Source organism: Somniosus microcephalus, unplaced genomic scaffold, assembly GCF_052327205.1.
Source record: "Somniosus microcephalus isolate GS21.2 unplaced genomic scaffold, FLI_Smic_1.0 unresolved_chr3, whole genome shotgun sequence".
Taxonomy (NCBI): Eukaryota; Metazoa; Chordata; class Chondrichthyes; order Squaliformes; family Somniosidae; genus Somniosus; species Somniosus microcephalus.
In genome coordinates, this window is record NW_028225181.1 from 72294392 (window position 1) to 72321027 (window position 26636).

The 26636-nt window shown below is 47.6% G+C and overlaps 1 protein-coding gene across 3 annotated transcripts; it reads right to left on the bottom strand.

The window, feature by feature from the left end:
• Positions 1–51: 51 nt before the first annotated feature.
• On the bottom strand, positions 52–25520 carry LOC147091974 (uncharacterized). Of its 3 annotated transcripts, none has more exons than XM_085976969.1 (2): positions 25091–25510; positions 52–2117 (listed from the first exon to the last, which is right to left on the bottom strand). In XM_085976969.1, exon 2 carries the CDS (start codon positions 1667–1669, stop codon positions 965–967), a length of 705 nt encoding a protein of 234 aa, XP_085833095.1. In that variant the 5' UTR covers positions 1670–2117; positions 25091–25510; the 3' UTR covers positions 52–964. The 3 variants fall into 3 exon arrangements, 2 of the variants coding, with proteins under 2 accessions (XP_085833095.1, XP_085833094.1); XM_085976968.1 differs by lacking the exon at positions 25091–25510 and adding an exon at positions 5386–5473; XR_015075252.1 differs by lacking the exon at positions 52–2117 and adding an exon at positions 14017–14195 and having other exon boundaries at positions 25091–25520.
• Positions 25521–26636: the final 1116 nt, after the last annotated feature.

Here is a 26636-nt window from a genome sequence, read left to right on the forward strand (position 1 = left end):
TATGAGGCCAGGTTGCACAGACTGGGCCGGTATTCCCTCGAGTATAGGAGATTCAGGGGTGATCTAATGAGGTGTTTAAGATGACTAAAGGAGTTGATAGGGTCGAGAGAGAAACTATTTCCTCTGGTGGAGCTGTGGGGAGTCCAGAACAAGGGGGCACAACCTTAAAATTAGAGCTAAGCCCTTCAGGGGTGATGTCAAGAAGCACTTCTTCACACACAGGGTAGTGGAAATCTCAATCACACTCCCACAAAAAGCTGTTGAGACTGGGGGTCAACTGAAAATATCAAATGGAGAATGATAGAATTTGTTGGGTATGGGTGGTGAGGATTACAGAACCAAGGCGGGTAGATGGAGTGAGATACGGATTAGCCGTGATCTGATTGAATGGCGGAATAGGCTCGAGGGGCTGAATGGCCTCGTCCTGTTCCGAGGTTCCTTCCCCACCCTGTGCAGATTGTGAATCTCCATCTCCTGTTGTAGAGGTGAGTAAAGGGGATTTAGTCCATCTGTGACCAGACCATAACCACAAGCCCGTCTGGGTATCACACCTATACGGTCCGTGAGGTTATTATTAGATTCACACCCAGACGTTGTGCCTTTACTTGTCGACCTATTCTATGTGATAACATGAACAGTCCACCGGCGCACTCGAGGCCTTCCACAACCGGTGGGTACCGGAGGGACTGGCGTGCATCATCACCACCGAAAATAGAATTTTAATTTCATTTGTTAAGTTCCCTTTAAACTTTTTTTTGTTATGTTACACGTTTTATTGGTTGTGCGGGCACATGGTTGACTTTTAATAGGCAATTGCCTGTGATAAGGGAAAAAAATTACATGAACAGTCAAATCAAGGGAATCATCAGCACAACAGTTTGAAAGATTAAACAATAGTACAGGAATTTATAAAACATTCATCCATTCCATGTTCATGTCACCCAGCTGTCTGCAGGGCCCTGCACTACAGAACAGTGTGAACTTGCTGGTGTTGCTTCAGATGCCCGGAGCATTTAAAGTTCTTCCCACAGTCAGAACATTTAAAGGGTCTCTCATCAGTGTGAACAAGCTGGTGTCTCAGCAAGGTAGTTGACTCAGTGAATCCCTTTCCACACATGGAGCAGGTAAACAGACCCTCCCCAGTGTGAACTCGCTGGTGTCTGGTCAGAACCCCAGGTCTTTTAAAGCTCTTCCCACAGTCAGAACATTGAAACGCTCGCTCATCAGTGTGAGCAAGCTGGTGGCTGGTCAGCTCCCCGGAGCTTTTAAAGCTCTTCCCACAGTCGGAACATTTAAATGCTCTCTCATCAGTGTGAGCTCGTTGGTGTCTGGTCAGATTCCCTGAGTTTTTAAAGCTCTTCCCACAATCGGAACATTTAAACGGCCTCTCATCAGTGTGAGCAAGCTGGTGTTGCTTCAGGTCCCCGGGGTATTTAAAGCTCTTCCCACAGTCGGAACATTTAAACGGCCTCGCCCCAGTGTGAACTCGCTGCTGTATCTGCAGGGTGGATGACTGAGTGAAATGTTTCCCACACTCACAGCAGGAGAAAGGCCTCTCTCCAGTGTGAACTTGCTCACATTGCAGCAGGTTGGATGACACAGTGAAACCCTTCCCACACACAGAGCAGATGAACAGTCTCTCTCCAGTGTGAGACCGCTGGTGTGTCATCAGATTCGTGGAGCTTTTAAACCTCTTCCCACAGTCAGAACATTGAAACGGTCTCTCATCAGTGTGGACAAGCTGGTGTCTCAGCAGGTGGGATGTGCGAGTGTATTCCTTCCCAAACACGGAGCAGGTGAACAGACCGTCCCCAGGGTGACTGTGCGGATGAACTTCTGATGTAGACGGGGAACTGAATCCATTCCCGCCGTCCCCACCTTTACCCGGTTTCTCCCTGGTATGACGGTGCACGTGTCTCGACAGGTCAGGTGATCGGCTGAATCACAGTCCACGCACGGAACACGTGTGTGGTTTGTCCGCACTGTGATCGCTGCTTTCTCCTTCCATGTGCAAAGGCTGATGATATACAGGTCCTGATGAATCGAGCGACTCTGTCAGACCCTGACGTGATGTTTGGTCTGGGCTTCCCGTCTGTAAATGCTCCACTTCTAAAACCCTGTAAAAGGAGTGTAGAAAGGGGTAAGAGGGAGAATGTTGCCTCATGTCCCCCTTTCCCAGCCCAGGGGCAGTGAAGCTGATTTTCAGGCCCCAGCTGCTGCACAAGTTGGTTAGCCTGCCATCAGTAGTAGGGAAAATGCTAAAGAGTCTATTATAAAGGATGTGATAACAGGACACTTAGAAAATAACGGGATCAAAGTCAGCACGGATTTATGAAAGGGAAATCGTGTTTGACAAACCTACTGGAGCCTTTTGAGGATGTAACTGGTAGAATAGATAATGGAGAACCGGTGGATGTGGTGTATTTGGATTTTCAGAAGGCCTTTGATAAAGTCCCACATAAAAAGAGGTTAGTGTGCAAAATTAAGGCAATGGGATTGGGGGTAATATACTGGCATGGATTGAAAATTGGTTAACAATGGGTGGAGAACTGTTCGTACAATCGATTTCAAAATTCTCATCCTGGCGCAAATCCCTCCATGGCCTCACCCACCTCCCCATCTCTGCAATCTCCTCCAGCCACCACCCCCCAAAAAAGATCTCTGCACTCCTCCAATTCTGGCCTCTTGAGCATCCCTGATTTTTAATCGCTCCACCATTGGCGGCCGTGCCTTTAGCTGCCTGGGCCCTAAGCTCTAGAATTCCCTCCCTAAACCTCTCCGCCTCTCTTTCCTCCTTTAAGATGCTCCTTAAAACCCACCTCTGTGACCAAGCTTTTGGCCATCTCCCCTAATATCTCCTTATGTGGCTCGGTGTCAAATTTTTTGTCTTCTAAAACTCCTGTTAAGCACCTTGTGACGTTTTACTATTTTAAAGGCGCAATATAAATACTTCTTGTTGTTGGTGTAGACTTCTGTACTGTGAACCTGTCCATTTTGAGAGACTTCAGGCTTTCTTGAACAGTCTCTCTGTTTTCTGAAGATTAAGTTTAATTCCATTTCCCCCCCCCCACAGTTTCCACATGTACGCCGACGACACCCAGCTCTACATCACTACCACTTCTCTCAACCCCTCCACTGTCTCTAAATGGTCAGACTGCTTGTCCGACATCCAGTTCTGGATTAGCAGAAATGTTCTCCAGTTAAATATCGAGAAGACCAAAGCCATTGAGGTATGATATGATAGGGATTAGGGAAACATGGCTCCAGGGTGACCAGGGCTGGGAACTCAACATCCAGGGGTATTCAATATTCAGGAAAGACAGGCAAAAAGGAAAAGGAGGTGGGGTAGCATTGCTGGTTAAAGAGATTAACACAATAGTAAGGAAGGATATTAGCGCTGATGATGTGGAATCTGTATGGGTAGAGCTGAGAAATACCAAGGGACAGAAAACGTTAGTGGGAGTTGTATACAGACCCCCAAACAGTAATGTTAAGGTTGGGGATGGCATTAAACGGGAAATTAGAGACACGTGCAATAAGGGCACAGCAGTTATCATGGGTGACTTTAATCTACATATAGATTGGGCTAACCAAATTAGTAACAATACTATGGAGGAGGAATTCCTGGAGTGTATACAGGATGGTTTCCTGGACCAATATGTCAAGGAGCCAACTAGAGATCAGGCCATCTTAGACTGGGTATTATGTAATGAGAAAGGAATAATTAACAATCTTGTTGTGCGAGGCCCCTTGGGGCGTAGCGATCATATGATGATCGAATTCTTCATTAAGATGGAGAGTGAAGTATTTGACTCAGAGACTAGGGTTCAGAATTTAAATAAAGGAAACTACGATAGTATGAGGCGCGAGTTGGGTAGGATTAATTGGGGAATGTTACTCAAAGGGTTGACGGTGGATAGGCAATGGCAAACATTCAAAGATCGCATGGATGAACTACAGAATTTGTTCATCTGTGTTTGGCATAAAAATAAAACAAAAAAGGTGAATCAACTGTGGCTAACAAGGGAAATTAGGAATAGCATACGATCCAAGGAGAGGACATAAATTGGCCAGAAAAAGCAGCAAACCTGCGGATTGGGAGCAGTTTAGGATTCAGCAAAGGAGGACAAAGGGATTAATTAAGAGGGGGGAAATAGATTATGAGAGGAAGCTTGCAGGGAACATAAAAACTGACTTTAAAAGCTTCTATATATATTGTGAAAAGAAAAAGATTGGTGAAGTCAAGCATAGGTCCCTTGCAGTCAGAATCAGGGGAATTTATAACGGGGAACAAAGAAATAGTAGATGCATTGCTGGTCATCTTCCAAAATTCTATAGACTCTGGAACAGTTCCCATGGATTGAAGGGTAGCTAATGTTACCCCACTTTTCAAAAAAGGCGGTAGAGAGAAAACGGGGAATTATAGCCCGGTAAGCCTGACATCAGTACTGGGAAAAATGCTAGAGTCCATTAGAAAAGATGTAATAGCAGAGCACTTGGAAAACAGTGACAGGATCGGTGTTAGGGAATATATATATATATATATATATATATATATATATATATTATATTCATTTTAATAACATAGATTTTAATATGATTAAACTATGAACAATGAAAGTGCTGATTAAGCTTAATACTGAAAGTGCTGATTTAAGCTTAATACTGAAAGTGCTGATCTAAGCTTAATACTGAAAGTGCCGATTTAGCCTAACTGGAGAACAAAGGAATGAGTGATGTATCAGAGATCCAATCAGTGCGATGTAGCTGAACCAACCATAGCTCTGTATGCATGCTGCTGAGCCAATGGTAATAAAGGGGGCGGGTACATCTACTGCTGTATAAAGCCAGCCATTTTGAACATGCTTGTTAGTTGCTGAAGGAAGTCAAACAGTGTAAATCAAGTGATGCAATAAATCGACTATTTAAAACTTACCACCGGACTCGCAAACTTTTATTTTAGTGTGTTGACCTCAGATCAGTGTGGTCCACTGAAATTACCTTGATCTAACAATTTGGCGCTGCGAGCAGGGTCGCTGAAGGAAGAGACAGAATCTGAGACACCAGACCTATATCGGAGGTAAGGACTCCTCGTTATAAAAGTCCTCGGTTGGTTGTCTAGTCATCTCCCCTCCACGTGACTCTGCAAACCTCCTGGGTAGCGAACCCTCTGGGTGGTAAGATGGCTCGAGCTCCCCTATAGAGCTCTAATTTACTGACTCGGCTAAAAAGCCGACGACTTGAGACCCCCAAGTAAAGAAATCGATATTACGGCACCACTCGATAAACCTACAACTATTAAAGGGGGGCGTGCCCCACCTGAGATTTCAGAAGACGAAATTCTGTGGGAGTTGAAAGACTATATAGAATTACAGTTTGACTTACCTAAAACCTGGTTCGAAATCGAACAAAAGTACGGTACCTCCTCTGAACAGTGGTCTTTGGATGACAGAGGGTCTGGGGAAAAACAACCCGTATGAAAGATAAAAGACGGATCAGATGGTCCTTGGCAGTTATGGGCCAGATCCGACGGTGAAATGAGATTAAGACACAATCCCAACATAATCACGATTTGACCAATGCAAAACAGCAAAAAGATGCGATTTATGAACAATTGAAGAAGAAAACAAATGAGCTTGAAAAGTCAGAAGTGGAAGTTAAAAAAAACTTAAAAAGGTGAAGTTCAGGGCTGTAAAAAACAATTGGATAAACAACCGATAGTACCGGTAGTCCAAGTAAAGGGAAAATGTGTCGGGACCTGGAAGGGATACCCAGATCTAAATGAAATAAAGGAGGAAGGTCGTGGGAGACAAAGACAAGAAGGAGGTCAAGAGACCGACTCGGGATCCTCTAGTAATGTCAGTGAAAGTGAAGAAGAGAAAACGACCCCATTTGGCCCCATTGAGACAGAAAAGGAAAAGAGTAGAAAAGGAGTATGAGAAGAAAGAAGATGGGGAAGAAAGGGCGAAGTACCAACTCCACCCGTGGGATGGAGTCCAAATTCTGATTGTAATGATACCCAGGAGAGAGGGAAATATGTTACACAGCAAAGTAAAGACTGGCCTGGGAAATGATGAGCAAGAATTAGATGCCGGATGGGATGCGATCCAACAGTGGTTACAAGTGATTAGCCCTGCAAAAACGGATTGGGGAAAGATCATAGCCTGTCGACAGAAAGGGACGGAGGAAGTGTTAGAGTACGACGGGCGATTTAAAACTAACTGGTTGGAACACTCGGGGCTGAACACAGGAGAGATAAAGAAGGAAAAAGATCTCATTTGCAGGCTAACCAATCTGAGAACTCAGCAAAGGGAAAAAAAAAACAGGGATTTGGAAAGCCAGGAAATGCTGAGACGCCGATGGAAAAAGGAAAAAAAAAAGAGAAACTTAAAGTTTTACTGACATGGAAGTTATTAACATCTGTGCTGAGACAAATAAAACACAAGATTTGCTGAGTGAAAGGAACCTTAAAAAATGACTATGAATGTTTAAGAAGTTACAGTATTTCTTTTGTCTGATTAGATGTTCTTTAAAAGAAAGATTCTGTTATGTGTGTTTTAGCTCCACCCACTTCTCTGTGTTAAAAGCGTTTAAATCTTTTGTCTTGTCTTGGATTTTGGAAGTTTTAAGAATGTGCGAATAAGATTGTGCCCCAAGAATCGAAAAAAAACCTTTGAACTAATTTAAGTTAAGCTGGTGTGTAAAAACTGAGAAGTGCAACAAAAAGTTTGTTTAACAAAAGATTGCGATAGATTTTTGTACTTGCAGTGCAAACTGTACAAGGTTACATTAAGTTTCAGTCTAAGATTTAACCTTGGAGTCGCGGTTGCTATGGTGAAATCTTCTAAAGCAGTTTGATTTGATTTGTTTAAATGTGAAAAACTAATTTTTCTCCAGTTATATTCAATGTTTTTACAGTATTTTGGAAAGACATCTGAAGAAAGGAAAATAAGAAATATGATGTAATTTACTGTTTTCTGCAAGAATGTGCCATTTTGTTCTGTTTTATCTGTTCTGTTCGTGTTTAGTTAAAGTGTGAAAACACAACTGTCTTTTTCGATCAGAAAAGTTTTTTTTTTTAATTTACGTGAAGTGACGCAATTGCGCCTGATAATGTTTTGCTCCACCTTCTTAAAAACCTGCAAAGGAGTTAACCCTTTCCACTGACAGCTGTTTAAGTTCACCAAGCAACAATTTTAGTATGAAATTTAAAGATATGGGACATTATTAAATTTAAGTTTCTTAATTTTAAGTTAATATTTCCCCACAGTGATAGAAAGAAAATCATGATTTGATAAATGGAAGTTATCTTGTAAACTAATTGCATGATAATGTGCAACATGAACTTGTACTGCTGGCGCTAGATTTAACCGAAACGGCTTTACCTACGTGGTGTTAATGGGCTCCTAGGGTTGGTATTGGCAATACCGGTAATGGCACCCCAAGCCCAAGGACGAGAGGTGTACCGAATACAGAATATTAGGGTAGTGAAGGACGGAATGCACATATCCCACATGTAATTAAAGGAAAGTGATTGAGAGTGTAAGATTGAAACAGGAGAATTACACTACTGGATGGGCTCCTAGGGTTGGTATTGGTAATACCGGTAATGGCACCCCAAGCCCAAGGACGAGAGGTGTAATTACACTACTGAATGGGCTCCTAGGGTTGGTATTGGTAATACCGGTAATGGCACCCTAAGCCCAAGGACGAGAGGTGTACCGAACACAGAATATTGGGGTAGTGAAGGACGGAATGCACATATCCCACATGTAATTAAAGGAAAGTGATTGAGAGTGTAAGATTGAAACAGGAGAATTACACTACTGAATGAGAACTTGCAAAATGCTCTCAGGCAGTTTAAAAGAGCAGAAACAAAATTGAAGAAAAAAAAAAAATCAGTCTGAACTCGATGATCTGAAACAAGAAGAAAATAATTTGAACGACTGCTTACTAAATCTCCAGGTAGATTGCCAGACCAAGGAAGAACTGGTTTCAGACTTGGAGAATAAATTAATGAAGTCAAAGCAGAATGAAAATTCTCTTGCCTCCCTTCTAGCTGAGAAGGAAGATGCTTTACTTGAAAAAGTTGACAGGTTAAAGCAGTTTTCAGAAAACATTGAGAAAAGTCAGGCAACAATAGAGACCGTGGAAAAAGAAAAGTTGAATCTTGAGAATAACTTTAAGCAACAGATTATGCTTTTAGAGAGCCTAATAGCTGAGAAAACCGCATTAGTGAAAGCACAACGACAGGAAAGAGCACTTCAGGAGAAAGAAATGGAAGAGATTGATGTAGGGCTAGATACTGCTAAAAATCAGCTTGAAATCAAGCAGGCTGAAGTGGCCAGATTACAGGCAGAGGGCCAAGAGCTCAGGTCAAAGCTTAAATAGCAGCAAGTAAGACCTTGAAGAAGTATTCAGCCATTAGACGACTACAATCTTTCGATAAGATACCTGAAAGCCCGAGAAAGGCTTGTATCGGACGGTATGGGTGGCATGATATTGAGATACCGGTATGAGTGTGCAAATGTGATTTGTTACGTATGAAGTAATTACCATCCAGGAATGTATGGTGAATTTGCACTGAAGAATGGGTCTCAGACATGCTCAGTTACTTGACAACAGCAAAACATGAAATGGTTAATGTGGCTCAGGAGAGCGAGACAACTTTTAAAGCATTGACACATACTCCATCGAGAAACTATCTAATTGATGAAACAATCAGGATAGATTTAAACACACTGGTACCTGTTAGAGGGATTGAAATTGAAGTTGAAGTGGAGAGTTACATGGAATCTGGATTGGGACAATTGAGGGCTAAGGAGAAATCATGTTTAATAAGAATTATCCACAAGATGGATACGAGTAAAAGAGATCTGGAGAATCTTTTAAATCCATGATATGTTGATTAGATGTTAAACTGTAATGTCGCTTGAAATGATTGTAATACTGAATTTAACTGTGACTGTAATAATTGTGTTTTGTAGGTAACAGAGCGTGGGAAAAACCAGTACGAACCCAGTATGAGGTGGTTTTGGTGGTGCCTCCTGTGTCACTACTACTGCAATTACCATGCTTTACGGGTCTAACAGGACCTGTCCCATCAACCAACATGTTTTTAAGTATGAGCTACACAATTATGTGGCACAATTCGGATACTCGGATACGACATTCCCCTGTTGTTTGTGGGTTTCAGTGAGCTCATGATGCGACTGAACTCCTCCCTAAAGCATTTTTATGTTTTGGAGCAAGACAACTCGAGAATAGATATTGAAATTGACAGCATAGGGGACAACTCACACTGGTGGGATATTGGGCTTAATACATCAGCACACCCTTAGGTTCATATTATTTCACATGCTCTGGTAGCTATCCAACTTGTAATGATAGTGTATTTGATATATGTAACGTGTGTAGTAAGACTTGGATACATAAGCCAATTGGGTACTCATGCCCATGACTGACAAGCACTAACAAATTAATTGAGCACACCGAAAGAGAAGATCCGAAGTAATGTAGAGGAGACCCCAGGCGGGGTAACATCAGGAAAGACAGAAGAAACAGAGCATTCCCCAGGCGGGGCAGAATTGGAACACCGGAACAGTGAATTGAATTTGAGTAAGGGGTCAGAGGTTGCTCCTCCCCCTCAAAGGAATGGACTGTAAGGAAGGGAGAAATCTTTAAGACTCCCTACTAACTAACGCCCAAGTTGAGAGTGCAATAAGAGCTAGCTAGATTAGTCAAGAGCCGATTGTGAGAAATCAATAAGGATATTTCCTTCTCAAAGAAGGGAATTGCAAGAAATAGCTGTTAGATTCAAAGATGGGTTTTAATTCTTAGACCAGGGACTGACAACAGGCAAGCGGAAAAAGATAGCATATATGCCAGCAAGGTCGAATATCAAGCATCAAAAGACAAACATAGAAATGATAAGGGAATGGTAAAATGCAAGGAAACAGGGAGGATAGCACCTGCTAGATAACAAGGAGCCACGAAGCCATAAAATGCCGTTGAAGAATCTTGACAAAACACTCCTCAGAAAGATAAGAGGGAGGCCTTGTACAATAGGATGGGGATCAAATTGTGTGTTTCTGTTGATTAAATGTGCTTGCCACCAGGCGGCTGCTGCCCCGCGGCCAAGACGCCTTGCAGGTCGCCGCAGACCGTTTTTACATCTTAAAGAGGCATGTTATATTTAGTTGCTAGATTGTTTTGTACCTTTTTACCTGAATGTATTTTTCAAAGCCATAAGCTGAGGGGAGTTCCTCCCACTTTTTAAGATGCACTAATTAATTTAAGATCATGAAATCAATTAACTTATTAAAGCCAGGCTTTTACTGTGGCCACGTAAAATCCTGGTTGATGTAAATTTGTGCAAAAGCCACTGATCCGGACAGTGGCAAAACACAGCAATGATTGATTATATTTGTAATCTGACTTTATTTTTATGATTCAATGTTTGAAAGAATCAAAGGGGGGGGGGGGGGAAAGTGTGTTAGGTATATTTTAAAATAACAGATTTGAATATGATTAAAATCTAATGATTTAAAGAAATCAGATTATGCTTAAGCTGACCACATGCCAAAGGATGGTGTGATGTATCAGATCCAATCACAGCTGGTAACGTCACATCGGCTGACTTAAAAACAGAACAATGAAAATGCTGATTTAGCTTAAACTGTGAAAGTGCTGATCTTAGCTTAAAACTGAAAGTGATGATTCTGCTTAACTAGAGAACAAAGGAATGATTGATGTATCAGAGATCCAATCAGTGTGATGTAGTTGAACCAACAATAGCTCTGCATGCATGCTGCTGAGCCAATGGTAATGAAGGGGTGGGTACATCTGCTGCTGTATAAAAACCAGCCATTTTGAATATGATGTTAGTCGGATGAAGGAAGTCAAACAGTGTAAATCAAGTGATGCAATAAATCGACTATTTAAAACTTACCACCGGGCTCGCAAACTTTTATTTTAGTGTGTTGACCTCAGATCAGTGTGGTCCACTGAAATTAATTACCCGATCTAACACCCAGTGATCCAGGAAACTAAAGCCCTCCCTCCTGCACCAACTCTTTAGCCACGCATTCATCTCCTCCTATTCCTATAATCACGAGCACGTGGCACCAGGAGTAATCCAGAGATTACAACCTTTGAGGTCCTACTCTTTAATCTGCTACCTAGCTCCCTAAATTCTTGCTGCAGGATCATCCCTCTTCCTACCTATGTCGTTGGTCCCAATGTGAACCACGGCCTCTGCCTGTTCACCCTCCCCCTTCAGAATGCCCTGCAGCCGTTCAGTGACATCCTTGACCCTGGCACCAGGGAGGCAACAAACCATCCTGGAGTCACGTCTATGGCCACAGAAACGCCTATCTGTTCCCCTTACGATAGAATCCCCTACCACTATTGCTCTCCCACTCTTTTTCCTCCCTTCCTGAGCAGAAGCACCCCTGGTGCCAGGAAGTTGGCTGCTGCTGCCTTCCCCTGGTGAGTCATCCCCCTCAACAGTATCCAAATTGGTATAGCTGTTTGAAAGGGGGATGGCCACAGGGGTCCCCTGCACTACCTGCCTGCTTCTATTGCTCCGCCTGGTGGTCACCCATTTCCCTTCTGCCTGTGCAGCCCTACCCTGCGGCGTGGCCAACTCATCAAACGTGTAATCCACGACCCTCTCAGCATCGTGAATGCTCCACAACCCATCCATCCGCAGCTCCAGTGCCTCAATACGGCCCGTTAGTAGCTGCAGCTGGATGCATTTCTGGCACACGTGGTCATCAGGGACACTGGCAGTGTCCCTGATTTCACACATAGAGCAAGAGGAGCATAACACAGGGCTGGGCTCTCCTGGCATGACTTACTCCTTTAATTAATTTAAATTAATTCAATACCACCAGTTAAAGATATACTCTAGGGCACTTATTTACCAACTGTCCCCACTCCACCACAGAGACCCAAGAAAATATAAACCGCCAGAATTTAACCCTGTCTCACTGCTCCCGACACAGCCTCTGTAAAGAAGGCCGAGGAGCGGGGCCACAGCGGGGGGGGGGGGCGCCAGCGCGGGAGGGGGGGGGCCAGCGCGGGAGGGGGGGGCCAGGCGCGGAGGGGGGGGCCAGCGCGGGAGGGGGGGGCCAGCGCGGGAGGGGGGGGCCAGCGCGGGAGGGGGGGGGGCGCCAGCGCGGGAGGGGGGGGGCAGCGCGGGAGGGGGGGGGGGCGCCAGCGCGGGAGGGGGGGGGGCGCCAGCGCGGGCGGGAGGGGGGCCAGCGCGCGCGGGAGGGGGGCCAGCGCGGGAGGGGGGGGCGGCCAGCGCGGGAGGGGGGGGCGGCCAGCGCGGGGGGGGGGGGGGGGCAGCGCGGGGGGGGGGGGGGCCAGCGCGGGGGGGGGGGGGGGGCCAGCGCGGGGGGGGGGGGGGGCCAGCGCGGGGGGGGGGGGGCCAGCGCGGGAGGGGGGGCCAGCGCGGGAGGGGGGGGGGCCAGCCGGTGAGGGGGGGGCCAGCCGGTGAGGGGGGGGGGGGCCAGCGCTGGAGGGGGGGGGCCAGCGCGGGAGGGGGGGGGGCCAGCGCGGGGGGGGGGCCAGCGCGCGCGGGGGCGCCAGCGCGCGCGGGGGCGCCAGCGCGGGGGGGGGGGGGGGGCGGCCAGCGCGGGAGGGGTGGGGGGCCAGCGCGGGAGGGGTGGGGGGCCAGCGCGGGAGGGGTGGGGGGCCAGCGCGGGAGGGGTGGGGGCCAGGCGCGGGAGGGGTGGGGGGCCAGCGGGGAGGGGTGGGGGGCCAGCGCGGGGAGGGGGTGGGGGGGCCAGCGCGGGAGGGGTGGGGGGCCAGCGCGGGAGGGGTGGGGGGCCAGCGCGGGAGGGGGGGGGGGCCAGCGCGGGAGGGGGGGGGGCCAGCGCGGATGGGGGGGAGGGGGGGGGGGGGGGGCCAGCGCGGGAGGGGGGGGGGCCAGCGCGGGAGGGGTGGGGGGGGCAGCGAGGGGTGGGGGGGCCAGCGCGGAGGGGGGGGGGCAGAGCGGGAGGGGGGGGGCAGCGAGGAGGGGGGGGGGGCAGCGCGGAGGGGGGGGGGCCAGCGCGGGAGGGGGGGGCCAGCGGGGGGGGGGGCCAGCGCGGGGAGGGGGGGCCAGCGCGGGAGGGGGGGCAAGCGCGGGGAGGGGGGGGCCAAGCGCGGGGAGGGGGGGGCCAGCGCGGGGGGGGGGCCAGCGCGGGGAGGGGGGGGGGCGCTGCGCGGGGAGGGGGGGGGCCAGCGCGGGGAGGGGGGGGGCCAGCGCGGGAGGGGGGGGGCCAGCGCGGGAGGGGGGGGGCCAGCGCGGGAGGGGGGGGCCAGCGCGGGAGGGGGGGGGCCAGCGCGGGAGGGGGGGGGCCAGCGCGGGAGGGGGGGGGGCCAGCGCGGGAGGGGGGGGGCCAGCGCGGGAGGGGGGGGCAGCGGAGGGGGCCAGCGCGGGAGGGGGGGGGCCAGCGCGGGAGGGGGGGGGCCAGCGCGGGAGGGGGGGGGGCCAGCGCGGGAGGGGGGGGGCCAGCGCGGGAGGGGGGGGGCCAGCGCGGGGAGGGGGGGCCAGCGCGGGGAGGGGGGGGCCAGCGCGGGGAGGGGGGGGGGGCCAGCGCGGGGAGGGGGGGGGGGGGCCAGCGCGGGGGGGGGGGGGGGGGGGGGGCCAGCGCGTGGGGGGGGGGGCCAGCGCGGGAGGGGGGGGGGGGCCAGCGCGGGAGGGAGGGGGGGGCCAGCGCGGGAGGGAGGGGGGCCAGCGCGGAGGGGGGGGGGCCAGCGCGGGAGGGGGGGTGGCCAGCGCGGGAGGGGGGGGTGGCCAGCGCGGGAGGGGGGGTGGCCAGCGCGGGAGGGGGGGTGGCCAGCGCGGGAGGGGGGGTGGCCAGCGCGGGAGGGGGGGTGGCCAGCGCGGGAGGGGGGGTGGCCAGCGCGGGAGGGGGGTGGCCAGCGCGGGAGGGGGGGTGGCCAGCGCGGGAGGGGGGTGAGTGCGGGAGGGTCCACCTCCAGGACCAGTGTGTATCTGAGTCAATGGACTCTCTTACCTTTTTCCCCCAGTCGATCTCTGGAAGCTCTTTGAATCGGAAGAGTTCTCTCCAGTTGGTGCTCTCACAATCCTGTGCTGGTTCACCTGCTGTCGTTCCTCAGTCTACAATCCCTGTTTACTCTCAGCTGTGGACCTTTCTCAATCACTCAGTCTTTCACCGGGAGATCTAATTATGGCAGGACTGAAAATAACAACATGAATAGTGTGAAGTAATGTAATGTAGACTTTTCTGCAGCTTAATAAAAATAAAAGTTTGGGTCCGAGTGCTTCTGTCTGATGTTGTCCTTTTCTCAGATCCCCGCCACGCCCGCCTGGGTTCCAGCATATCACCAAAGTTCTGGATGGAAATGTACAATTTCCCTGTGCTTTAGGCAAACGAAGCTGGGCCATCTTTCCCAGGTAACACACTGTTTGATCTCACTGGGCCCATTCTCCCTGGGTTACACACTGTCTGATCTCACTGGTATTTCTATTCTATAACTCCGTCCTCTCGCCAAACCCAGTTTCAAGGCAGAGTATTTAGTTTGGAGATGTTCCTCACAGTAAAATTCCAGCCTCCTGAGACTCCCCCATTTTCACTGCTCTGGGCAGAAATCCGCCATTGTGTGTCCAAACTGCTGATGAACCCCCCGTGCCCTCCACCCCCGGACCAGGCCCTGTATTGTCAGCTGGTTCAGCTCATTCCCCGGGACCTGATGAACCCACCGCAGCCTCCACCCCCGGACCAGCCCCTGTATTGAGAGTCAGGTCAGCTCATTCCCGGGACCTGATGCGGACAGGAATCTCCCCTCCATTACAAACCGGTTCTGTTGCACTTTACCCTCCCTCCTTGTGATGTAAAACATTAGAACTGAGACTTCTGCATTCTCACTCCTGTAGACTGAAACGCGCCATTTTCTGTGTGGAGTTACTAACTAGAGCGGTGACCCTGTAACCCTCCCTCACTCGCTGTGATCTAAACTCGGGGCTGAGCAGCCGCTGTTGGGCCGGGTGTTGAATGGAGCAGAGTTCCCTCAGTCACAGAGCAGGCCCTGTAACCCGGGCAACCAGCCTGTGTCTGACCCACACTCACCGATCAACCCGCGCCGCCCGGCACTGCGCCTGCGCGGGACGGCAAGGCCGCGGCACTGCGCCTGCGCGGGACGGCAAGGCCGCGGCACGGCAAGGCCGCGGCACTGCGCCTGCACGGGACGGCAACACAGCAGGAGAGAAGATGCTTGTCTCTTGTAGGGATCAGAGGGGATTCATCACCTGAGCTAAAATGGTTCAATTATTGCAAAGACTTGAACCATTTTAGCTCAGGTGATGAATCCCCTCTGCATCCCCTCCAAGGCCAACATCTCTCTCCTGAGGGGTGGTGCCCAGAACTGAACATGTGGAACAATATTCACTACTCAAAAATATAATGAGACAGAGTTTATCAAATTTAAAAAAGAAAGTTACTAAACCATAGCAAGAGGAAGTCTTACCAATTATATGTATCCACATACCCTACTGCTGAGAACCAACAGGTTCCTACTCCTGGACTGCCGAGTGCATAGACAGGAGTTTACACTGAATGTTTCACAGACTTTCAGATATAAATTGGAGCCAAGGCCTCTGGCACTGAGATCTGACAGATTGTTACCCTGACAACAGAGGAAATCACTCACCGACAATAACTGAAAACAGAAATAACAAAACCAACATCACATGTTCGGAGTTTAGTGAAGAACATTAACCCTGAACATTCAGCCAGTGTTTCTAACCATGAAGCTGCAATTCCAATAACGGATTTTTACACCACCAGACCTGACAGTGCGGGTTCACTGAATCCACCGTCAGTTCAATCTGTACAGAACATTAAGCAGTGCCACCTCTGCAGAAATAAATCAACACAATAGTCACATTGTTGGAGATTCACCCTGTGACCGCTGAAAATCAGATTGTCTTAAACCAGCTAAATCTGTTAGTTCTCGAATTGTATGTCTCCAGACACCTGGATCATGGGACCAACAAGAATCTTTTCTCTGACAACACAAAATAATTTTACTAATAATCATTAAAATATAAGATTTACGTATCATTTTATCAGTTTATACTTAAACGCTAATCATTTAATTCAACTGCCATCGCAAAATTCAGAAATAGATTTACTGATAGAAAATAACTCAGTAAATCCAGCGTCCAGTTCAGAATTGTAATTCACAACTGAGTGCCGTTTGTCACGGAGTGCAGCTTGGAACAGAAACATAGAAGATAGGAGCAGGAGTAGGCCATTCGGCCCCTCGAGCCTGCTCCGCCATTCAATGAAATCATGGCTGATCATCCAAATTCAGTACCCTGTCCCTGCCTTCTCTCCATATCTCTTGATCCCTTTAGCCTTAAGAAATATATCCAACTCCTTCTTGAATATATTTAATGAATTGGCCTCCACCGCCCTCTGTGGCAGAGAATTCCACAGGTTCACCACTCTCTGGGTGAAGAAATTCCTCCTAATTTCTGTCCTAAATGGCTTACCCCTTATCCTTAGACTGTGACCCCTGGTTCTGGACTCCCCGACCATCGGGAACATCCTTCCTGCATCTAGTCTGTCCAGTCCTGTTAGAATTTTATAAGTTTCAATGAGATCCCCTCTCATTCTTCTAAACTCCAGCAAGTACAAGCCCAATCGACCCAATCTCTCCTCATACGTCATTCCTGCCATCCCAGGTATCAGCCTGGTGAATCTTCGCTGCACTCCCTCCACGGCAAGAACATCCTTCCTCAGATAAGGCGACCAAAACTGCACACAATACTCAAGATGTGGTCTCACCAAGGCCCTGTACAACTGCAGCAAGACATCCTTGTTCCTGTACTCAAACCTTCTCGCTACGAAGGCCAACATACCATTTGCCTTCTTAACTGACTGCTGCACCTGCATGCTTACCTTCAGCGACTGGTGCACAAGGACACCCAGGTCTCATTGCACTTCCCCTTCTCCCAATCTATTGCCATTTAGATAATAATCTGCGTTCCTGTTTCTGCCACCAAAGTGGACAACCTCACATTTATCCACGTTATATTGCATCTGCCATTTTCTGTCCAATCACCCAACATGTCCAAATCATCCTGGAGTTTCTCGACATCCTCCTCACAGCACACACGCCCACCCAGCTTTGTGTCATTTGCAAATTTGGAGATATTACATCTAGTTCCCGCGTCTAGATCATTAATATATATTGTGAATAGCTGGGGTCCTAGGACCGATCCCTGCGGTACCCCACTAGTCACTGTCTGCGATTCAGAAAAAGTCCTGTTTATTCCAACTCTTTGCTTTCTGTCTGCCAACCAGTTCTCTGTCCAAGTCAGTACCTTGCCCCCAATCCCATGTGCCTTAACTTTACACCGACTGTAAACCTGTGCATTTGATGAGAAAGGGAGTTAGGCGAGGAGTGGAGGGAAGTGCTCCTTTATCTATCTTTCTCAGCCTCCAGGACAGCAGAAGTTAAAAAGCTGCACGAGGGGACAGAGAACCAGTGGGAGTTCAGCTCTGTGAAACCCCCCAACCGCATTCGGAGAAAAATAAAAGGTGACATCACAGGGAAACGGGTAAGTGATTGGTCGGTGAGTATTTTGCTCACTTCTCTTATCTTTTAATAGTAGCCATGGTGTGGAGATGCAGGTGTTGGACTGGGGTGGACAAATGTACGAAGTCACACACCAGGTTATACTCCAACAGTTTTATTTGAAATCACAAGCTTTCGGAGCGCTGCTCCTTCGTCAGGTGACTTCACTGGACTATAACCTGGTGTTGTGTGACTTCTTACACTTATCTTTTAAAGCCCAGGAAGTTTTAGTAACTGTACGGTTTCATTAGTATTAGTAAAGATTACTAGCAGTAATAAATCTTATTGGGTGTAGTAGGGTTATAAAATAAATTAATTAAGACTCAATAAAGATAGCAGGGCAGGTGATGTGTTGCGACTGCAGTATGTGGGAGCTCCTGGACGCCAGTCTGATCCAGGACGAACACGTCTGTGATAAGTGTCTGCGGCTCGAGGAGCTTCGGCTCAGAGTTGAGGAGCTGGAGGCCGAGTTGTGGACACTGCGATACATCAGGGAGGGGGAAAGTTACCTGGACACATTATTCCAGGAGGCAGTCACACCCCTTAGGATAGGGTCTTTGGATTTGGTCAGTGGTCAGGGACAGGAGGATGTGACTGCGAGTGAAACATAGAAGATAGGAGCAGGAGTAGGCCATTCGGCCCCTCGAGCCTGTTCCACCATTTATTGAGATCAAGGCTGATCATCCAAATTCAGTACCCTGTCCCTGCCTTCTCCCCATATCCCTTGATCCCTTTAGCCTTAAGAAATATAGCTAACTCCTTCTTGAATATATTTAATGAATTGGCCTCCACTGTCTTCTGTGGTAGAGAATTCCACAGGTTCACCACTCTGGTGAAGAAATTCCTCCTCATTTCTGTCCTAAATGGCTTACCCCTTATCCTTAGACTGTGACCCCTGGTTCTGGACTCCCCGACCATCGGGAACATCCTTCCTGCATCCAGTCTGTCCAGTCCTGTTAGAATTTTATAAGTTTCAATGAGATCCCCTCTCATTCTTCTAAACTCCAGTGAGTATAAGCCCAATCGACACAATCTCTCCTCATACGTCATTCCTGGCAACCCAGGTATCAGTCTGGTGAATCTTCGCTGCACTCCCTCCATGGCAAGAACATCCTTCCTCAAATAAGGTGACCAAAACTGCACACAATACTCAAGGTGACGTCTCACCAAGGCCCTGTACAACTGCAGCAAACATCCTTGTTCCTGTACTCGAAACCTCTCGCTACGAAGGCCAACATACCATTTGCCTTCTTAACCGCCTGCTGCACCTGCATGCTTACCTTCAGTGACTGGTGCACAAGGACACCCAGGTCTCGTTGCACTTCGCCTTCTCCCAATCTATTGCTGTTCCGATAATAATCTGCCTTCCTGTTTTTGCCACCAAAGTGGATAACCTCGCATTTATCCACATTATACTGCATCTGCCATGCTTCTGCCTAATCACCCAACCTGTCCAAATCATACTGGGCTTTCTCGGCATCCTCCGCACAGCACACACGCCCACCCAGCTTTGTGTCGTCTGCAAACTTGGAGATATTACATCTCGTCCCCTCGTCTAGATCATTTATATATATTGTGAATAGCTGGGGTCCGAGGACCGATCCCTGGGGTACCCCACGAGTCACTGCCTGCCACTCGGAAAAAGACCCGTTTATTCCAACTCTTTGCTTCCTGTCTGCCAACCAGTTCTCTATCCAAGTCAGTACCTTGCCCCCAATCCCATGTGCCTTAACTTTACACGCTAATCTCTTATGCGAGACCTTATCGAAAGCCTTCTGAAAGTCCAAATACACCACATCCACTGGTTCTCCCTCATCTATTTTACCAGTTACATCCTCAAAAAATTCCAGTAGATTAGTCAAGCACGATTTACCTTTTGTAAATCCATGTTGACTTTGTCCGATCCTATCACTGTTTTCCAACTGCCATTACATCTTTTATAATGGACTCTAGCATTTTCCCCACTACCGATGTCAGGCTTACCGGTCTGTAATTCCCCATTTTCTCTCTACCACCATTTTTGAATAGTGGGGTAATATTAGCTATCCTCCAATCCATGGGAACTGTTCAAGTCTATTGAATTTTGGAAGATAGACTATTTCTATGGCCACTTCCTTAAGTACCCTAGGATGTAGATTATCAGGCCCTGGGGATTTATTGGACTTCAATCCCATCAATTTCCCTCACACAATTTCCCTACAAATACTGATTTCTTTCAGTTCCTCCCTCTCATTAGACCCTATGTTCCCCGACATCTCTGGGAGGTTATTTGTGTCCTCCTTTGTGAAGACAGAACCAAAGTACAGGAAACTTCGCGATATCCGGCACCGACGGGACCGAGCTGCTGCCGATCTATCCAAACTTCCGGATAGACCAGCGCTAATGTTGTAGGATACGGAGGTTTTCATCTCCGTATCTGACAACAAACACTGTTGCTGAGCAACAGCTTGTAAACACTCGGCCCGTATCTTGGAAGCGTCTCTGAAGCTGTTGCTAAGCTAGAGATGCTTTCCAGAGCCTGCCTGTTAAAAGAATGCTAGAAGAAAAAAAACCTCACCAAAACGGCTGCTGATTTCTGCAGTTAGATTGAGGTTTACGGACATACAACCGCCGGATAAACCAAAGTTTCCTGTATGTATTTAATTGGTCTGCCATTTCTTTGTTCCCCATTATAAATTCCCCTGATTCTGACTGCAAGGGACCTACGCTCGACTTCACCAAACTTTTTCTCTGCAAAAGCTTCTATAGATATGTGAAGTCAGTTTTTATGTTCCCTGAAAGCTTACTCTCATACTCCATTTTCCACCTCTTAATTAATCCCTTTGTCCTCCTTTGCTGAATCTGAAACTGCTCCCAATCCTCACGTTTACTGCTTTTTCTGGCCAATTTATATGTCCTCTCCTTGGATCTTACGCTATCCCTAATTTCCCTTATTAGCCACGGTTGAGTCAACTTTTTTGTTTTATTTTTATGCCAAACAGGGATGAACAAATTCTGTAGTTCATCCATGCGGTTCATCTTTGAATGTTTGCAATTGCCTATTCACCATCAACCCTTTGAGTGACATTCCCCAATCAATCCTACCCAACTCACGCCTCATACCATCGTAGTTTCCTTTATTTAAATTCAGGACCCTAGTCTCAGTCAACTACTTCACTCTCCATCTTAATGAAGAATTCTATCATATTATGATGATCGCTCCGACCCAAGGGGCCTCGCACAACAAAATTGCTAATTAATCCTTTCTTATTACATAATACCCAGTCTAAGATGGCCTGATCTCAACTTGGTTCCTCGACATACTGGTCCAGGAAACCATCCCGTATACACTCCAGGAATTCCTCCTCCACAGTATTGTTACTAATTTGGTTAGCCCAATCTATATGTAGATTAAAGTCACCCATGATAACTGCTGTGCCCTTATTCCACGCATCTCTAATTTACCGTTTAATGCCATCTCCAACCTCCGCATTACTGTTTGGGGTTCTGTATACCACTCCCACTAACGTTTTCTGCCACTTGGTATTTCTCAATTCTACCCATAAGGATTCCACATCATCAGAGCTAATATCCTTCCTTACAATTGTGTTAATCTGCTCTTTAACCAGCAATGCTACCCCACCTCCTTTTCCTTTTTGCCTTTCTTTCCCAAATATTGAATACCCCTGGATGTTGAGTTCCCAGCCTTGGTCACCCTGGAGCCATGTTTCCATAATCCCAATCATATCATTCTGTTTACCTCTATTTGCGCAGCTAATTCATCCACTTTATTACGAATGCTCCTTGCATTAAGACACAAAGCCGTCAGGCTTGTTTTTTTAACGCTCTTAGACCTTTTAGAATTATTATTTACTGTGGCCATATTTGATTTAAACCCTTGATTTCTCTGACTGCCACCTTTGTTTTTCTCCTTCCTGTCTTTTGCTTCTATCCTGGTTTCCCTTTCCTCTGTCTCCTGCTCAGGTTCCCAACCCCCTGCCATTTTAGTTTAAACCCTCCCCCACAGCACTAGCAAACACTCCCCCAAGGACATCGGTCCCGGTCCTGCCCAGGTGCAAACTGTCAGTTTTGTACTGGTCCCACCTCCCCCAGAACCGGTTCCAATGTCCCAGGAATTTGAATCCCTCCCCCTTGCACCATTCCTCTAGCCACGTATTCATCTGAAATATCCTTCTATTTCTACTCTGATTAGCACGTGGCACTGGTAGCAATCCTGAGATTACTACCTTTGAGGTCCTATTTTTAAATTTACCTCCTAACTCCCTATATTCATCTTTTAGGACCTCATCCCGTTTTGTACCTATATCGTTGGTACCTATATGCACCACGACAACTGGCTGTTCACCCTCCCCTTCCAAAATGTTCTGCAGCCACTCTGGGGACATCCTTGACCCTTGCACCAGGAGGCAACATACCATCCTGGAGTCACGTTTGTGGCCGCAGAAACGCCTATCTGTTCCCCTTACAATAGAATCCCCTATTACTATAGCTCTCCCACTCTTTTTCCTCCCGTCCTGTGCAGCAGAACCACCCACGGTGCCAGGAAGTTGGCTGCTGCTGCCTTCCCGATAAGCCATCCTCCCCAACAATATCCAAAGCGGTATATCTGTTTGAGAGGGGGATAGTCACAGGGGACCCCTGCACTACCTGCCTGCGCCTACTACTCTGCCTGGTGGTCAACCATTCTCTTCCTGCCCGTACAGCCTTTACCTGCGGTGTGACCAACTCCCTAAATGTGCTATTCACGACATCCTCAGCATCGCGAATGCTCCAGTATGTATCCACTCGCAGCTCCAGCACCACAATGCGGTCTGTCAGTAGCTGCAGCTGGATACACTTCCCGCACACATGGTCGTCAGGGACACAGGAAGTGTCCCTGATTTCCCACATAGTGCAGGAAGACCATACGACGGCACAGAGCTCTCCTGCCATGCCTTACCCTTTAATTCATTCAAATTAAATTAAAAGTGAGGCAGCTATGGGGACCCAGGAGGTGGGGGAGCCTCAGCCTTTGCAATTGTCCAACAGGTTTGAGGTTCTTGCGGCCTGTATGCATGAAAGCGGTGGCTGCAGGGTGGATGAGGAAACTGACCGTGGCACCGAGGTACAGGAAGCGATTCAAGCGGGGGGAGTTAATAGGAATATAGTGGTAATAAAGGATAGCATAGTCAGGGCGATAGATACAGTTCTCTGCGGCCAAGAGCGAGAGTCCAGATGGCGGTGTTGCCTGCCCGGTGCCAGGGTTCAGGATATCTGCTCTGGGCTAGAGGAACTTGCAGTGGGAGGGGGAGGAGCCAATGGCCATGGTCCATGTAGGTACCAACACAGTTAGAACTAGGAAAGCGGTTCTGCTGAGAGACTATGAGCAGCTAGGGGCTAAATTAAAAAGCAGAACCTCAAGGGTAATAATGTCTGCATTATTACCTGAGCCACGAGCAAATTGGCATAGGGTAAATCAAATTAGACAGATGAATGTGTGGCTCAAAGACTGGTGTGGGAGAAATGGGTTTCGATTCCTGGGGCACTGGCACCACACTGGGGAAAGTGAGATCTGTGTCATTGGGACGGTCTTCACTTGAACCGTGCTGGGACCAGTGTTCTGGCGAGTCATATAACTAGGGCGGTAGAGAGGGTTTTAAACTAAATAGTGGGGGCAAGGGATCAAATTTGGGAAGATGTGGTAAATCAAAGAGTAGAGACAAGGCAATAGAGAAAGGTATTAATATGGGAAATGATAAACAGACCGTGACAGGAAGGGGTAGAGAGGACAAATCTAAGAGTAAATCAACAGTTAAGGCTAGAGGTTACAAAAATAAAAGGACAAAACTAAAGGCTCTGCATCTGAATGCACGTAGCATTCAAAACAAAACAGGTGAACTGATGGCGCAAATAGGAATAAATAAGTATGATCTGATAGCCATTACAGAAACATGGCTGCAGGATGACATAGATTGGGACCTGAATATTGAAGAGTACGTGACATCTAGGAAGGACAGAAAGCTAGGAAAAGGTGGAGGGGTGGCTCTGTTAATTAATGATGGTATTAGCACAATAGAGAGGGATGACCCAAGTTCAGGAAACCAGGATGTAGAAGCGGTTTGGGTAGAGATGAGAAATGATAAAGGCAAGAAGTCACTTGTGGGAGTGGTGTACAGGCCCCCGAACAGTAACCACACAGGATGGAGTATAAAGGAAGAAATAATGGGAGCTTGTCAGAAAGGTATGGCAATAATCATGGGGGATTTAATCTACATAGAGACCAGAAAAATCAGATGGGCAAAGGTAGCCTAAATGAGGAGTTCATAGAATGTTTTCAGGATAGTTTCTTACAACAGCACGTTCTGGAGCCAACCAGAGAGCAGGCTATACTAGACCTGGTATTGTGCAATGAGATAGGATTAAAGACCTCATAGTGAAGGAGCCCCTAGGTAGCAGCGATCATAATATGATTGAACTTTACCTTCAGTTTGAGGGAAAGAAGAGTGGGTCCAAGACTAGTATTTTAAAATTAAATAAGGGCAATTACGAGGGCATGAAAGCAGAGCTAGTTAAAGTGAACTGGCAAATTAGGTTAAGGGATCAGTCAATAGAGATGCAGTGGCAGACATTTAAGGGGATATTTCAGAATATATACATTCCAACAACAAAGAGAAATTCCAAGGGGAGGACCCACAATCCATGGTTAACTAAAAAATTAATGATAGTATCAAACTTAAAGAAAAAGCATATAATTGCGCAAAGATGGCTGGCAGGTCAGAAGATAGGACAGAATATAAAAAACAGCAAAGAGTGACTAAAAGATTAATGAGAAAAATTAGAGTACGAGAGAAAGCTAGCTAGAAATATAAAAACAGATAGTAAGAGTTTCTATCGATATTTATTGAAGAAAAGATTTAACAAAGTGAGTGTTGGTCCGATAGTCAGGGAATTAATAATGGAAAATAAGGAGATGGCAGTTGAATTGTACAGGTATTTTGTATCGGTCTTCACCATAGAGGATACAAGTAACATCCCAGATATAGCTGTAAATCAGGAAATGGAAGGGAGGGAGGAACCAGTGTGTATCCGAGTCAATGGGCCTCTCGCTGACCTTTCTCCCCAGTCCATCTCCAGGACCAGTGTGTATCTGTGTCAATGGGACTCTGACCTTTCTCCCCAGTCCATCTCCAGGAGCAGTGTGTATCTGAGTCAATGGGCCTCTCGCTGACCTTTCTCCCCAGTCTATCTCCAGGACCAGTGTGTATCTGAGTCAATGGGACTCTCTCTGACCTTTCTCCCCAGTCCATCTCCAGCACCAGTGTGTATCTGAGTCAATGGGACTCTCTCTGACCTTTCTCCCCAGTCTATCTCCAGGACCAGTGTGTATCTGAGTCAGTGGGACTCTCTCTGATCTTTCTCTCTCGCCCGCCCCTTCGACCCAAGGTTCCCAGAGATTGCCTGAGAGGCCGGCGCTGCTGTAAATGCCGGAGATTCTCTGATCCACACTCACCGCACCATCCGCCGTTCCTCAGTCCCGCCGCCATTTTATCTCCTTCCTCAAACCGGAGCCTCATCCGGGGACTTCGAGCAGCACCGAGCATGCGCACTGCGGCCACGCAGCCCGCGCTTAAAGTCCCTCACGGAGTCCGTCTTTGCTATTGGCTGCGACTCGTAGATTGACAGCTGCGCTCACCAATCGCAGCCCGCAACGCCTGGGGCCCCCGCCCACTGTGTTAAAAGGCCGCCGCCAGCTCCGGGGTCACGTGGCTCCTGATCGGCCGTTCAACCGCCTCAGCGCGCGGGTGACGTCATAGCCCCGCCCACTGCGAGCCCTTGTTGCCCAAGGTGCCGGCCGACTGCTGTCCCTTCTCCCCGGGCGGGCGGCGGCTGTCCTTCCCCCGTGGGTTGGACTCCTCTCTAACTCTGTTCTCCAACTGCTCCTCCCCGCTCCGGGCTGCGGCTTTTATAGCAGCCGCCGGCCCCGCCCAGCCCAGCCCAGCCGCGCCTTCTGATTGGCTGAAAACCCGGCAAATCTCAACCTCTGATTGGCGCGCTTTTCAATCCGCTCCAACCTCGGACACCAACGAAAAAGGCGGCTTATAGAATAAGAGCTCGTCTGTGATTCAGACTCGTTATTGTTAAAGTGATGGCCCTCTGTGGGACTGAATATTAACCAGTTATTAAAATCATTGCATCTGTGAGACTGAATAATAATCATTATTGTTTAAATCATTGCATCTGTGGGATTGAATAATAATCATTATTGTTTAAATTATTGCATCTGTGGGATTGAATAATAATCATTATTGTTTAAATTATTGCATCTGTAAGATTGAAAAAAATCATTATTGTTTAAATTATTGCATCTGTGGGATTGAATAATAATCATTATTGTTAAAATCATTGCATCTGTGGGATTGAATAATGATCGTTAAAATTATGGTATCTGAGACTGAATAATAATTAAAACTATGGCATTTGTGAGACTAAATAATAATAATTACTGCTAAAGATTGTCATCTGTGGGACTGAATAATCATTTTAATTAAAATTATAGCGTCTGTTTGACTGGATAATCATTAAAATGGCATCTGTGAGACTGAATAATTCATTATTAAATTGTAAATTATGGCAAATTGATCCTTTAAAATTACTGGTTCCTGAATTGACAGATTTAATTTCATTTTAGCTTTTCAGCGACCCGCTTATAAATGAGTGCTTTGTACAAAACAGGGCAGTGACAATGCATCATTTTGTTATATGTTTGTTAAATTTCAATCTATATTAAATTAACGATATACTGTATTACAAAAACACACCAGCAAAATCTGAACATACGACAAAAAATGAAAGAGGGTTAAATAAAGAAAGGATGATAAAACATTTTTTACAGAGTTTCGTTCTTTATGCTGTCCATATTTCAAATGTCATTAGTCAAATGAAAATAAATAGTCCCTTCTGGATCTGGTGAGTGGCTCTGAAAAGAGCCTTTGGGTTGAGTTTTTAAGGTGGGAGGAACGAGAGGCTTTATTTGCAGCTGGTGTATTTGGTGACAG

Coding starts and splice junctions, on each gene's coding strand:
- LOC147091974 (XM_085976969.1), bottom strand. CDS start 1,669: ATGACACACCAGCGGTCTCACACTGGAGAGAGACTGTTCATCTGCTCT.